Below are 16006 nucleotides of genomic sequence, written 5' to 3' on the forward strand. Positions count from 1 at the left end.
CAGTAACAAACATATTATCCATACAACTAATCCTTTTCATCTAAATATTCATTTTGAATTAGACCAACGCAAACCTGTAGGGGTCATTGCTAAGCCCGGCCCATGATTGCTATACCTTTTTCCTAAAATACCCCTCATCAATTTATTTTTTGTTAAATTTTACAACTAAGTTTTTCATCCATTTTGAACTATTATAATAATTTCATTTGGCTCATTTATAGTGTCATTCAATAGTGTGAGGTACTAAAAATATCATAAATATTATTAAAAAATATTATAAGTGATATTATATTGTGTCTCTTTAGTTGTTATTTCTCGTAGACTATTATAATATCGTATTTTTAGGTTTATAGTTAGGAGTCTATTTCAGTTATTTACAATGTTTTTACAATAAATTTTTTTGTTTTTATTTAGATAATATTATTTTTAAAAATTATTATAAATATATATTTGAATCGTAATGTAATATATCAAATGATTTCTAGTGTATTTTGATTCAATTTGATTCGATTAGTGTTTTTTTATTACGATGATCAAAATATTATAGCATGTCTAAAATATTATAATGGGTAAGAAAAGTATAATCAAATTTTCAAGTGTTTTTTGATATATTTTAATTAAAGATATTTTATTTAAAAAATAATCTCAAAATGAGAATCTTTTATAGAATCTCACCTGATTCGAATCAAACTGCTAAGTCTTTTAGATAGTTGGTAGGTACAACTACCGGTTATATTACTACTATTTCACGAACATGTTAGGTCGGGTAGATGACAAGAATTGCCATCTTTAAAGATGATGATGATGATGATGATGATACAACCAATCATATATTACTCAAAAATTTTAATATAATGATTCAATTGAATCAAATTTCAACATCCTCGAGGAATAAGTGAATTGCACACTCTTTTTCCTTTCAAATTCTGTGCCTTTTATATTTATATCTCAAAATTTGATTTTAAAATATATATATACCTTATCATATCGTTATAAATTAATTACCATTAGTTGACTATCAATTAAGACATATTTTTTTGAATAATATAAATGATTGATTTTTTTGAATAAGTGGCTAAGATGACATTTTATATATCTGAATAATTTAATATTTGGAAGAAAAATATATGCTATATTAAAATTGGTAAATCAAAAGTGCTATATCGAAGTTTGCCACGTGGAAAGCCATATAAAACATCGAATGGTGTCTCTTTCTTTCCTGAATGGTAGTATACCTGAGACACAGGATCTGAACTACGAATCCCGTATGAAGTTTTGTGGTAGTGTTCCGACAGAAGCAGTCCATCGACCGAACTGTAAGGAGTCCGAACCGAAGAAGCCCAGCTTCCGACCCGAAGCGTTCTGTTATGGGTCACGAGGCGACCGGCTTCAGGCCGCCGACGGTGGCCAGGGACCGCCCCGACGCTGGCGCCGCGGCCCCTCGCTCCCGCCTCCCCCGCCGCCGCCAGATACGCAAGACCTTCAACAACCTCAAGGTCACCATTCTCTGCGGCGTCGTCACTATCCTCGTCCTCCGCGGCACTGTCGGTATCGGCAACCTCGCCGGCTCCGGCGGTGACGCCTTCGCTGCCGACCAGAAGGTCGTCGAGGACATCGACCGCATCCTCCGCGAGATACGCTCCGATTCCGACCCCGACCCCGACGACGAGGACCAGATCCCCTCCGGCTTCAATTCCACCACCGCTACTGCCCTCAACTACACCTCCTCTGACGCCCTCTTTGCCGCTGCCGCCGCTAACTACACTCTCGGCCCCAAGATATTCGACTGGGACGTGCAGCGGCGGCGGTGGCTGGCGGAGAACCGGTGGTTCCCGAGCCAAACCCCAGCCGGAAAGTCGCGGATCCTCCTCGTCACCGGATCGCCGCCCAACCCCTGCGACAATCCAATCGGCGACCACTACCTCTTGAAGGGGACCAAGAACAAAATCGACTACTGCCGCCTCCACGGGATCGAGATCGTCTACAACATGGCACACCTCGACCGGGAGCTCGCCGGGTACTGGGCCAAGCTCCCGCTGATCCGGCGGCTGATGCTGTCGCACCCGGAGGTGGAGTGGATCTGGTGGATGGACAGCGATGCGCTCTTCACCGACATGGCCTTCGAGATCCCTCTCGACCGCTACGCCGCTCACAACCTCGTCGTCCATGGCTACCCTGATCTCATTTTCGAGAAGCATTCCTGGATCGGCCTCAACACCGGAAGTTTCTTGCTGCGGAATTGCCAGTGGAGTCTCGACTTGCTCGATGCCTGGGCGCCAATGGGACCTAAAGGCCCAATTCGCGACGAGGCCGGCAAGATGCTCACGGCAAACCTGAAGGGTCGGCCGGCATTCGAGGCGGACGATCAATCGGCGCTCATTTACTTGCTATTGTCGCAGCAGGATCGGTGGGGCGACAAGATCTATATCGAGAATTCATATTACTTGCACGGATATTGGGCTGGGTTAGTGGATAGGTACGAGGAGATGATGGAGAAGTATCATCCAGGCTTAGGGGACGAGAGGTGGCCATTCGTGACGCACTTTGTTGGCTGTAAGCCATGTGGTAGCTATGGGGACTATCCTGTGGAGAGGTGCTTGAGAAGCATGGAGAGAGCTTTCAATTTTGCGGACAACCAGGTGTTGAGGATGTACGGGTTTGCGCATGGGAATCTGGCCAGCCCCAAGATTAGGAGGACCGAGAAGCAAACGCCGAAGCCATTGGAGTTCTTGGATCAGCTCAATCTTGAAGCCAGGGTAGAAACCAGAGGGTGAGGAAGGCCATCTATATAATCCTTGTGCCGCAAAATCTCAGGTCAGCTTTGCTTTCTGTTATTTCATTTGATGATGTGTAACATGCTGTAATATAAGTTTTAAGCTTTTAGATTTCTTGTTTGTTTAGGGTTTTTATGTAGGAAGGAATATGGACAGCAAGGGATTATTTTGTAACACCTTCAAATGTTTTCTCTTACATTCTGTGTAATGATGATCAACATGTTCCAATGACTATCTTTTAAACAGGATTAAAACTTTAAAGGATGTAATTCATTTTTTGTTGTTGTGTTTATTAGAGAAAGATGACAGAGAAACCCTTGTGGCTGATAACATGAGAAATTTACGAGAAACAGAGGAAGCACCATTTTCTTATAGATCTCTTCGTGTTAGAAGGCCATCTTAATTTTGCAGTAGAATCCCTATCCTTAGCTTTTTGACTCGGTAAACAATATTAGCTGGTGAAGAACTGAGAATTTCGGAAAAGGAACCTAACTTATGTGACAAGAAAAATGATCCTCTTGAGCACCTTCATTGTCCAATTTTTGGACTTCTTTTCTTCTATGAGCTCAGACTATTACACTTCTTTTGCAGAACATTACATATGAAATCACTTGTTTTACTTATCAAGATGCTTGTGGCTTTCTACTTAAGCTAGTTTCTTCCATCTACATTCATTGCGAGTCTGTGAGAGATTACATAACGTAAACAATATAGCCTTACAGCTTTCTCAAACAGTGCTTATAGTGCTTTGGGGATCACAACTTACTATACCTTCAAAGGTTTGTAGAATTAGAGTGTCATGATTGGATGCAACTTACCTACTAATCCAATTATATGGATAGAATAGGCCTTTAATCACATGATCTAAAATGGTTTAGACGATCACTTGTAGGCCACTCTAATCTCGTAGACCAATTTGATATATCATTATTTTCCAATGTGGGATCACAAAATCACCACCAATCTTTGCTACTCAATGGTATGACATTTTCGTTAGGGTCCACAATCCAAAATCATTCCCCAGTGGCACTGCAATAATAACTTCATAAGGTAGGCAATTACTATTGTCCCGCTAATCAACAAATCCATAGTTCTACTTCTAACATCACCCTACTACATTTTGTCACTAGCTAATCAATAAGATCTACTAGTCCAATATTTTTCAGTAAAACAAGAGTTTACCATGTCATCTAGATGCCTAACTCGAAATTACTTGTAATAAAGCCACGAAGCCCTATCCACCGGTCCGATCCATCATTTTCTGAAGTGAAATTATTATCATTATGTTAATTCTACTACTTCCACCTAGTTGTCGTTTATCATTACCCATCATTTTGTCTTCCTCTATCATTTTTATTGGGAATCTACTGAAATATTTTTTTGGGATTAATAAATCACATAGAAGAAGGATGCATTTTTTTTATTTTCTTCATTTCCTTCTTTTTAAATTTTTATTGACACCTATATTGCTCATGCCTCATTTTGGAACTTCTTAGAATCATTCTGCAAACTCATTTTGAGTGCAACTACCAAGGGTGAAACTTTTGCCCTTTCTGACTTGATAAATTGGGTGATTTTTCTATCTTATGCAAACTACCAAGGTATTATTTCATTTATTAACACAAACAGTGTTGGTTACCTTTGATCTTACTCAAATTACTCCATCTTCCATCTCTTTGCATGCTACTGTGTGCTTTTCTTGGCAGTACTGGATTGAAATTGCAGTATGGGAGTTCAAGCATTAATCTTCTCTGATGGTGGATATTCAGATGCTTCTAAAGGTATGTTGTGTTTGTTTAACACACAACAATAGGACTTCTGATGTTTTGCAATTCTATTTACAAATTAATTAGTCCGAGTAATTTTGTTTTATCTACTCAGAAATTTTAAGATGCTTTATTTCCTCACTACATCAAGCTGTGAGCCGTAGACATTGATTTACTAAGCTTGAGCTATTTGTACCTCTCTAAATGATATTTGCATGTTTAAAATTAATAAAAAAATTCCACAAAGATTGTTGAATGCTTCATATTTGTCAATAAAATAGTTATATCTATGTTCAATGACTTGGCTGATTTCTGGTCCTTCATTTATTATGTTTATGGCAACTCATGCAGTACCGTTTTGCTAAGGACTATTGACCACCTATTTTTACATGATTCTGGTTTGCATGACCTCCACTCTCCCTTATTCATATAAATTCTTTTATGGGCCTTGCCACTTATCCATATAACCTACCCATCCGTTACCATTCATTACTTCCCTCGAAGTTTGGTGTTCTCCATTAGGTTTGTCGTATCAAATAAATGATGAAAATGTGGTGTCTCCTATGGTGCTTCTTTCTCGCTCTTGAATGGAGAAGTACCATATGACAGCCACTGAGGAGAACAAAGATTTGAGTGCAAAAATCACCCACCATTTTTCAGTCTTAAAGAATGGCAAGGTCCGTACTCTATAAATCACCTAGATTTCTCTTTTTTCCTTTCATTTATCATCACCATTTTTGGGTCATTTTGATCATCCTTCTCTTGATGAATAAAATGTTAGTCTTATGCACCATAGCACACTTCTCAAAATAATAAATTGCTCTATTTTTGTAGGCAATTGCATCACTTATCAGATCTTTAAACACTATCTGATATAGATGGTTTCAGAATTCACACGATATGTAAATGTTTACTAAAAAATCTCATACTATTTATTATTCAGAAAAGATGAGATTTGACCATTTTTATTAAAGATTATGCTTCCTGTAACAAAATACTCTACGCTCACAAACTGTTACAGTTTTAGCTGTCCTTGACAAATCCTCTACTTTGATTCTTCTGCACGATTAGCTTTAGCTTTAAGCATTACATGATTCAGATTTTGAGATAATATCTGTGCAGTAATATTACTAGAATACAGCTTTAGAAGGTCTACCAGCATGCTGAAGACAGTAATAAAAAACTTAGTTTAGCCATGGGCAATCGGCCGACTGCGTATTTCCATAAAGATCACAGTAAGAAAGGTTAGACTTGCTGAGGAAATCCCGTGTCTGTGTTCTATCTCTACTAAAATTATTTTTAGTCCATTTTAGGATTATGTTCATCAAACTTAACCATGTTGTGGCCCTATCTATTACTTGGATAATGCTGCATTGTTTACTTCTCGGGATGCATTTTGATGTATGAATCTCATCTGTATATTCATGTATGTTGTATAACGTAACAGATTTAACGCAATCCTATTCACGTCTACAGGTTTTATGCTACGGTGATTCTCGCTGTTGACTGTGTTTGGTGAATTGTTGGACAAAAGCCTCCGACTGGAAAATATTCTACTTCGAGAAGAAGGCCGGCAAATGCTGTCTGACAACTACATCTAATACTAATCGAACCTTTGAGGCCCTAATGCAATGAAATGCTCTTCGGCTATCAGTTGCCTTAAAATTTCATGTTGATGCTCATCTGGCAGTTCTCTTGACATGGTGGGAATCTGGTAGCTGATACTCGGACTATCTTATCTTCTTGACACACCACTGCAGCTTGCATGACACTAATGGATATTCCATTCTTTTTGCCATGAGATTATTGAATGATCTTATTGAAGAGGCAAATTTCTTACCAAAGGTACTGAATTAATACAGTTCATCAGTAATGGAGCACACCAAGTTTGATTGTAGTGATTCATTGCATTCTTCGCTCCGTATATATTTTTTATTTTCATATTATCTTTTGATTGAAGAAATATTTATCCCAGTTGTTATTTGACATCAACTTAATACAAGATATTGGAAGGATATTTCATCGGTATTGTAGAATATTTTCTCGAGTTAAACTCATTATAGAAAAACTCGTCGAGTCGGATAGATTCAATCATCACTGAAATCAATCAATCACATCCATTATGCATGAAAAAAATTATCAGATAAATTAGGTGTGTATTTTATTTTTTATTAATTATTTGATACCAAACTTGATTTGAATATTTATAATTATGTACATAATTAAGAATAAGCCATTGAAAGGATAAGCCGATCGAGCCACTACAAGCCACAGCCGTATCAGCCACTTACCGCAGCGCTCCATCTTCTTGCCTTCGTGACAAATCTCCCATCCCAAATCGCTCCCCAGATGTAAACGAGAAGCTCCACCATGCATTGCCAAGCCGCAGCGACCTCCTTCGCCCCAAATTTACCATTCTGCCACCCGGCCGAATCCCCCTCTCGTCGCTTCAGTAGATTCCATTTTCGACGGCCAAACCCCCTTTCTTCTGCAAATCTTTACCTCCTCCGATCTCCTTCGTCTCCCCGTCTCGCACACCGTCGACCCGTCCGGTTATCCTCCGCGGTCGCGTCCATGGCAGAGACGAAGCCCTTTTCCGTGCTCTTCGTTTGCCTCGGTGCTCTTTCTAGACCGATCTTTATTCTACTGTCATCGGTGTCTCACTCCTGGATGGTCTTTCACAGGGAACATCTGCCGTAGCCCCGCCGCGGAGGCTGTGTTCACCGATAGCGTGCGGAAGCGTGGAGCGGAGTCCAAGTTCAAGATCGACTCCGCCGGCACCATCGGTTACCATGAGGTACTCTTCCATCTTAAAAAGGAACTTGTGAGAGAAAGAGGAATTGTAATATTGGATTTGCGGTGTGGAAGGGGGACCCGGCGGATTCGCGGATGAGGTCTGCGGCGAAGAGACGGGGGATCGAGGTCACCTCCATCTCGAGGCCGTTAAGACCCTCGGATTTCAGGGAGTTCGATCTCATATTGGCCATGGACATGCAAAATAGAGGTGCGGATTGCTGTTCTGTCACTCTTCGTGTTCTTAACTATTACACGATAGAAACATTCATTCGAATTCCAGTAAGTTGCTGATTCTGAAATCAATTCACTACTGATATTTTAGAGGACATAATGAGTGCTTATGAGAGATGGAGATTTAAAGAGCCTCTTCCAGAGGATGCTCCGAAGAAGGTTAGTTTCCTTTAGGTATGTTTGTTCGTCTAATGCATTGGAAGATAGGTCATTTTGCTGTCTCATTTTGTGCATTTAATGGGCCCTGTTTCTGTTCTCTAAGGTAGCAGATAGTTGGTGAAATATGCCTTGATTTTGGAAAGTCAAGATAAGAATTGTTGGACCTGTTTGGAGTGATTATAAAAAAGAGAGTTGTTTTATGCAACTGTTCTTAAGACTGTCTTTTTACAACAATATTTGCTTGCTCTCAATATCAAAACAAGGCCTTAGATTGTTTAGAGAGAGGTGTAGCCACTCCTGCACCAAATGGTAGACTTATGGGATCCAACTGTGACTCTGATCTCCACACCCACCAGCTGCAATGGAGGGGCAGAGAGGGTGGAGGAAACACCCAGTACAGCGAGAAATTTACCAGAGTGGAGGCCTATGATCAGTAAAGGAGGGAGAAGAAGCAATCACTAAAGTCCTTGACCAATGAGATAGAACATTCTTGCAAAGTCTGAAAATATCTATAATTATTTCTTAGCTTTAGTTGTCAAAATCTACTTCTGAGATTCTGTCTTCAGAGACTACAATTAGAAAACGTCACAATTGTCTGTTTTGAAATGTAGAAGACTGTTTTCATGAACACAACCAGAAAGCCCCCTTGTTTATTCTTTTCTTTGATAATGAAGCTTTCTCACTCCATATAAATTAAACAAAAATCTATTGTTCTTTTCCCCTTTTATATGATTAGTCCCTTCTTTAGTTTTTCACTTTCTTATTCCAGGTGTTTGGGATGGCTTGTGGCTTATTGTTTACTGCCTGTCAATTAAAAATGCATTTCAAATTAAAAAAAAATTGAAATTGAGTGGTTTGTAAAGCTGGAGGCACAAGAATGAGAGGGCAGTTTATGGATTTGGTTTTCTTGTATACTCTACAACTTTTTTAGAAGAATTAGACTAATATGTGGAAGTACTACTGCAGGCTCTTTGTACTTTGACATCCAACCTGCTTCCCTTTCATGAACATTGCATCAACGACCTGGATATTGATGGGCAGAGCAGAAAATTATTCCATTCCGAAAATTGAATTTAACTAGCACTGTCTTGGATGATATTGGAGCCATCACTTTCTTAATATCGGTTGTGCATATAAGCAGATGCCAATCATGCCAATGAGCATCTACTATGTCAGAAACTTTAGTGCTTTATCTAAGCTGGAACTAGCATGAATAGACGATGAAGATTAACTTAGCACAAAGTTAATTTTCTATGCCATGGTTGCTTAATTATCTTTGGTGGAAATGGTTTTGCCTTACCTTGGATGAAGAGACATGCAATCTGTGCACAACCTCAGTAGGACAAACATTTAATTTTCTTCATAGAACATGTTTGTCTGTTGTCATTGTTCGGCTGTGTAGCCAAATGTATTTACTCCAGTAATTTTTGTCATTTTTTCACTTTTCAGATTAAGCTTATGTGCTCCTATTGTAAGAAACACAGTGAAGCTGAAGTGCCAGATCCTTACTATGGAGGGCCACAAGGTTTTGAAAAGGTAATTGAGAAAATCACTGCTAAGTTAATGTCAATAATATCATGTTAAACATCATTTTGGAGTCAATTTGTGATTTTATATTCGACAATTCTTTATTAACCGTTAGTAAGCATCATTGCACTATAAGGTCAATCATAGTTGGAGAAAGAAAAAATAAATTACAAGAGACTGCCATTTGTATCTCCTCCTGGCATCTTCTTTTAAGTCCAGCTTTTATACATTAAAATTGCCTTTTGTCATTACAAGGAAATGTTATTTGTTGCCTAATACTGTGTTGCAGTTATGGACCTTTAATTCCAATTCACATATAAAATATGTTAAGCGAAGCTGTTTATTTTTTATAAATTCTTGAATAGAATCTTATGCTCATTTTTTTATTATAAAATCGACCCACATTTTTTTTATATTACTTATGCTCTACCTTGTGGTGTCTTCAGGTTCTAGATCTGCTAGAAGATGCTTGTGGATCGTTACTAGACAGCATCATGGCAGAGACCGGTCAGACTTCAAATCAATAGTATTTCAAGGGACAGAGATGAGGAATTCCACCGCACATGATAAATATCTCGTAGCACATATATCATATCATTCATTTACTTTATTGGGTGAGGAATTACTTTCGTTCCTCCTTAATTATGATTCATTAAAGTTACAGATCTATGATTTGTTAAGCACAGTGACATATAAGATTGATAGAATTGTGTGCATGAACAATTATACATGTGTATGGAATTTCTGCTCGATATTTTTGGTTGCCGTCTAGACATTGTTTGTATCATATAACAGAGCTAATTATTTGTTTGTCCCATAGCTAATTATGTATTATCTCATAATTATCTTATGTAATTAGTTATCTGTACATCTTTATATTTTAAAAAGTTATAATATTAACATTTTCATAATTACAAAAGTGAATCATTTATATCCATTTGTTCTGATGTCGTCGGTTTTATTAATAAAAATATTAAAATAAATAATAAAAAATAATTTTAATGTTTCAGTTGATGATGACGGAAGACATCAATGGTACGAACAATGATGTCATTAGGGGTCATGGGTGACCTGTGGATGATGAGAGCGATAACGAGAGGTGAAGATCGTTATACATTTACATCGATTTCAATACAGTTGAGTAGTAAAAGGGTTGCCAATACATATATCAAGTGACGTCGCTAGGCAATTGTATCGATGCAAATGCAAAGCAGTGTTGCTCGGCATATGCATCGAGAACCCTTTCATTGCTCGACAATTGCACCGATATCAATGTAGATACAAAGCAGCGAAAGGATCGCTCAACAATTGCATTAGCATCAACGCAAATACATAGGGTCTCTCATCTTTTATCGTTACTCTCTTTATTCACAACAGTCATCCGTGGCTCCTAGCGATATTATCCACCATCATTAATTGAAATATTAAAATTATTTATTTTCATATTTCTATTAGTAAAATCAATAATATTAAGATAAATGGATCTAGATGTTTCATTTTCATAATTATATGGAGGATAATATAATTTTTTAAAGTATAAAAATTAAAATACTAAATGTTGCTAAGTAGGTGCGTTCAATCAAGCTGTTGATATTTGTTACACCATTGCGTTGATAATGGTAGGGTGCGTAGATATTAAAACGGGAAGAAAAAAAAAGAATTGACACGTTAAGTTATTGGGTCAATAGGGTAGGAGTGTAGGAGCGTGGAAAAGAGAAAAAAAAAAATCAAAATTAGAGGGGATTATAAATATTAAAATATTATTTTATCAATTTTTAAAGAGATTATGAATAGTAAAAAAAAAAGTTGTCGATAGGGTTCTAAATAAAGTAGTAAGCTGCTTAATAATTGACACGGTAAGTTAATGGGTCGGTAAGCCAATTTTATTGTATCATTACGCAATGAATTCAACAAAATAATCGTCATAAAGGGCTGAAAATTATTAAAGGACGTGAACCGATTGGCCACGTTGCCCATTCTCGAACCAATTCGGGGAAGTCGGGCCACGTGAACCGAAAAGAGCCAACGTACGAACTCGAGCGGCTTCGTTCGACCAGATCGAACAGGATTTCCGGTTCGATCGAACGGGTGGAAATAAAGCGGTTGCGGGTCGCGCTCTCAAGATCTCCCGTATGCGGGTAATTTATGCGGTTACTGGCGCGCGGCCTGGGTTTCCCCGTTTCAAGAAGCCACTTGGCGTCTGTCGTCGGCCCTGCCGATCCCACCGTCCGCTGCCTATCGGCGGCGACCTCTGCGCCCAGATGGAGGAGGCGGCACACGATACCCGTAGGTCCGAATTCTCTTCGCTCCTATCATCTCCTCTACAAACGTCGACGGACGCTGCGCCCTTGCCCTAGCCCTAGGTTTATTCTCACTGAGATTGATGTAAATCATCAAGTAGTGGAGACGCACTATGCAACATGTTGATTTAATTGCTTTGTCTTGGTTTAATGGAGTGAGTATATGCAAGAGATCATGTTAGCACTTGATGTGGAATAGTGAAGTGCCACTCATAGGTTTGTCTTTCAACCATGTCGGTTTCTTGTAGATTCATTTGAAGAAGATTCGAGGAATTAAAACAGGTGTAACCAGATAAGACCGGCGCAGATTGTGGGAAACACAATTAACTATTTCCTTGATTTTTCAACCTATATTTCGAAGAAATTATAGTGGAAACTTGGGTTTGCCATTAAGGGTTTAATATTTGTATCCTATACTTTCTTTAGACAATCAGCATTAGCAAGAATTAGTTTTTGTTTAGGTCTGGTAGTACTGGAGACCTTTTTTATTGATAATTCATTTGTTAATCATACTTTTTGTCTTGCTTCATGGAGTGAACATATGCAGAATATCATCCTTCACACTTTGACTAGTTAAATATTTTATGATAAGATAGTTATTACTCATTGCTGCAGGGAATCACTTGAATACTTTTTTAGTGCAGAATCTCAAGATCATGCATGTATTTTTTGTTCTTGTTATTTCTAAGTATTGATTGTGAAATATTTCATGATTGTTTGCTGCAACCAACGTACAGTACTAAAGTTTTTTTCCCAAGGAGTGGCATCTCGATATAGTGCTGTCTTCTTGGATACTTTTCGATAAAGGATGCACATTTATTTTTGAAAGTCATGACATATGCTTTGCTAATATCTTACAGAATATGTTTCTTTGATTTCAGCTCACTGGTTGCCATTTGATTTTTAGAGAGATTGGATTCTTATCACCAGATGTATACCTAAACTAAAGACCAACCATGTTAAATATCCACAAGGGTGGGAGCTTACTGAGCCCACTCTTTGAGAACTTGAGGCAAAGATGAGAAAAGGTTATTTGTCCTCATTGTTTTGGTTACTCTTTTTTTACCTTCTATATGTGCTGAATGTACATTTAAGATTCAATTTTGTCTTATTTATGAAATCCACATGCATTTGTACCTGAAAATGATCCTCAAGATGGGAACAGAAAGTGTAAAAGCACCTTCGCCTATTTTTTGTTTGGCTCATCCAAAGAAAATCATGTATACATCCTTTATCATCAGAGGAAGGAAATTTCCAAGGAATTGCATCAATTCTGTCTGGATCAGGGCCATGCAGACCATAATCTGATTGTAAAGGGGGAAAAGGTTGGTGTTGCTTCGCTTTATGCAGATCGTAATCTGTTTGTTTATTTATTTATTTGCCTTTGTTGTTCTTTCTGGTTCATAGTGCCGTCACTTTTACCTTCGTTTATGTGCTTTGGGTTTTGATTAGTTAATCTTGAAATGTGTTTTCTCCTAAAATTGTCTTTGTATTGAGTTTGTGCAGCCAGGTAATGAACACCTTGCTGGCTGACGTGCATGCAGACATGAGTTCACAATTTTGCAACCACTTGCGTATGGGGTCCCTAAACACCTGAGGAAAGAAAAGGTGATAGAAATGTCCACTGTGGTTGCAGGGGCTGTCCAAGTGAAGATTAAGTCCTTTGTGAAATACACAAATAATTCAAGATGTGCTGACATACTTTGATCCAAATTTCTTGCAAGCTTTAGCCTTTAGGTATGTAGTACAACTTGTATAAACTGCACATACCTTGGCATTTGTGTGTAACAATGTCTAAGTGGATGCTATATGTTTTATGCACATTCTGAGACAAGAGCCAGTCCCTTGCAACTTGGTAGCAAATTTGATGGGGCTTACATCATTGGCCATGTGCTAGGTTCACCTTGACTGTCATCACTGCTAGCCTTTGATGGTTCATTCGCGTCAGCATTTCGATGACTTGGATTTATGAATCTGTTGGCTCTCATCACACCTCAACTACCGAGTTGCTGGTATCCTATCTAGTCTTGTCTACTGCTTCTGGAACATTGTTGGCACCCTTTTTTGTGATTACATGACTGAGATACATGATTCCTTGACAACTCTACTATTAATGCTAATGTTATCTTGATTGCACATTTTGCAGCAAATTCCAGTATGATGGTGGTACTCTAGAGCAGACCTGTACTTGGATGATATCTGGTGTTGTGGTATCACAGCCTAAAGGTGAAGCATTTCTTGGAAGACTACCTTGGTTTTTAGCATAGCATCCTTGGTTATGTGGCTCTGGCTCACTTGGGTTTGTCCTTGCTTCTTCTTTGCTATTGGTCTATTCTATCAAATACCTCAACTTGCGAAAACCACAGGCAAGTTATTCTAAATCGTACTCGGCAATAATGTTTTTTTTTTCTTTTTATCCCTTGGACAAGAAACAAATAGTGACAATATCTGGAGAAAATCCTCAGTTTTCTCTGGTGACAAATTAAGACCTTGCTAGTTTTGCAGCTTGGTATCCTGTCTTCAGAACTATGCTACTGCCTTCTTGATGTATCTTCCATCATTATATTCTATGAAACCAACCCTAGTTATTTATAAAATGGTTGTCTTTCTTGCAAACAGATCCTTTCTTCCTTTCTGGATTTCCAATTGGCTGTACTACGACATGATATGATGGACACCATGTGACATTTTAGCTTGTACGTATGTCCTTTATTATTATTATTACTTGTTCAAGTATGTTAAAGAGTGTCTAATGCTACTCTGACAAATTGCAACAATTTTTCACCTTTATAGTTTTCAAATCAATCTTTATATTTAGAACTATTGATGCCGTGACCATTTTATACAGAAACTGCAAATTCTCTGATACATTAGAGCAGAGCTAATTGAAATATGCAACATATGGATTTTGTGCTCTCTTCTCTGATGTTACAAATGCTCTGATGGTTGTTTTTTCATTTTCATGAAATGCTTGGATGATTTCAGACTCATGGAAAATGAAGAATTAACATGGTTGATTAATAGTTAAGATTATGGATTATACATTTTTTTTATATGCCCAGTCATTTTCCTCTTCTCTCATATATTCCTAGTCCACAGTGTCCAAAATCCTGTCCATGATGCACAGCCACCAGAAATTAAAATGATACTCTCTTTATTAGGAGTAACAAATGGTACTGAAAATATTGCCTTCGGAGTAACTACTCTCCACCCCGGTTGAGCCTTGGTAGGGTCGGAGGGTAGTTTAACATCTTAAAGTAGCTCCTAAGATTAAAATTTTTCTTTGAATTTTTTATTGGAATCGTCTCCCTACCTCTTCCTTTGTTTCAAACATCGTCCACTGTTGTTAGCAAGATTCTTGTTATGCTGTCATCTTTTTTCAGACTCACTTCTCCACATTTTTTTTCGGTTGCTGCTTTGCCCAGTCTTTTTGGAATTCACTTCAACAAATGTTCAACTTCCAATTTCAAATCCTTCCTAGCTGCTATAGAGGGGATTGGATTGAGGAAGGCAGATCCTTCGATACCTCCTCCTGCACTTCACTACTTAGCACTATTGCTGCCTGTTTTTGATTCTTATGAAACGATCGCAATGATATCAAATATCGCAACCATGCTACCAGGCCTACCTCCCTTATCAGGAGAGTTCTAACTATTGTCAATGATCTTTTGAATTGCAGCCTATCTGAGGGCTTGGTTGAAGCAACAAATGATTACCCGTGAGGGGCAAGGTAGGGTCTTGAATTTGATTGCCCTTGTGCCCCTGCAGGTTCAGGCTTGCTCATCAAGGAAACTGGAAATGTCCCTCTTATGTTTGGGAACTGGCTGTGGTAGAGCTATCAATCCTTCTCCCTGAAGCAGCTAATCAAGTACACTTTTCCTCCTTCCAAATCTTTTGCAAATTTTGTAAAGGGAATTTTGCCAATTCCTTGGCGTTTTAGGAACTCTTTTCAACATATTTTCTCTATTCTTGTCGACATTTGCTACATCCCTAGGGCTGGTAATTTTATTAGCCGACCATTGGAGGTCCCAAGGTTTTCAATTTTTTTTTTAATGTCATTACTGATTGCTCAGTTGACCTGTAATAACTTTATACAGGTTAATTATAATCATTTTTTTTATATCATTGCTGATTACTCAGATCGACATCGTCCGTCACTGGAATATTAAAATTATTTTTTTATTATTTATTTTTATATTTTTATTAATAAAATCGATATCGTTAGGATAAATAAATCTAAATATTTTATTTTTATAATTATAAAAATATCAATATAATTTTTTAAAATATAAATATTAAAATTAATTAACTACAAAGAATTAATCATCTTTATGTAATATATATATATATATATATATATATATATATATATATATATATATATATATATATATATATATAAACACTGCGAACTTTCATAAACGACGTATAATAGATCGCTCGGACACAAAAA

General features: G+C 37.8%; 2 protein-coding genes and 1 long non-coding RNA gene across 15 annotated transcripts; all 3 read left to right on the forward strand.

The window, feature by feature from the left end:
• The first annotated feature begins 1246 nt into the window (after positions 1-1246).
• On the forward strand, positions 1247-6521 carry LOC135633899 (probable glycosyltransferase 2). Of its 3 annotated transcripts, none has more exons than XM_065143879.1 (3): positions 1247-4375; positions 4481-4555; positions 6017-6521. In XM_065143879.1, exon 1 carries the CDS (start codon positions 1368-1370, stop codon positions 2772-2774), a length of 1407 nt encoding a protein of 468 aa, XP_064999951.1. In that variant the 5' UTR covers positions 1247-1367; the 3' UTR covers positions 2775-4375; positions 4481-4555; positions 6017-6521. The 3 variants fall into 3 exon arrangements, with proteins under 3 accessions (XP_064999951.1, XP_064999950.1, XP_064999949.1); XM_065143878.1 differs by having other exon boundaries at positions 1247-2814; XM_065143877.1 differs by having other exon boundaries at positions 1247-4555.
• Positions 6522-6861: 340 nt separating this feature from the next.
• On the forward strand, positions 6862-10024 carry LOC135633900 (uncharacterized). Of its 2 annotated transcripts, XM_065143880.1 has the most exons (6): positions 6864-7157; positions 7225-7337; positions 7409-7544; positions 7659-7726; positions 9176-9262; positions 9700-10024. In XM_065143880.1, the coding sequence occupies exons 1-6, from the start codon at positions 6911-6913 to the stop codon at positions 9778-9780; spliced, it is 732 nt and encodes a 243-aa protein (XP_064999952.1). In that variant the 5' UTR covers positions 6864-6910; the 3' UTR covers positions 9781-10024. The 2 variants fall into 2 exon arrangements, with proteins under 2 accessions (XP_064999954.1, XP_064999952.1); XM_065143882.1 differs by lacking the exons at positions 9176-9262; positions 9700-10024 and adding an exon at positions 8693-9113 and having other exon boundaries at positions 6862-7157.
• Positions 10025-11386: 1362 nt separating this feature from the next.
• On the forward strand, positions 11387-15688 carry LOC103979074 (uncharacterized). 10 transcript variants are annotated; one of them, XR_010494790.1, is made up of 8 exons: positions 11387-11543; positions 12435-12581; positions 12709-12878; positions 13060-13290; positions 13384-13565; positions 13700-13919; positions 14173-14249; positions 15233-15688. It is a non-coding gene; the product is annotated as an uncharacterized LOC103979074 (long non-coding RNA). The 10 variants fall into 10 exon arrangements; XR_010494792.1 differs by having other exon boundaries at positions 12795-12878; XR_010494784.1 differs by having other exon boundaries at positions 12435-12878.
• The last annotated feature ends 318 nt before the right edge of the window (positions 15689-16006 follow it).

The sequence above is a fragment of the Musa acuminata genome, chromosome BXJ3-3 (genome assembly GCF_036884655.1).
Source record: "Musa acuminata AAA Group cultivar baxijiao chromosome BXJ3-3, Cavendish_Baxijiao_AAA, whole genome shotgun sequence".
Taxonomy (NCBI): domain Eukaryota; kingdom Viridiplantae; phylum Streptophyta; class Magnoliopsida; order Zingiberales; family Musaceae; genus Musa; species Musa acuminata.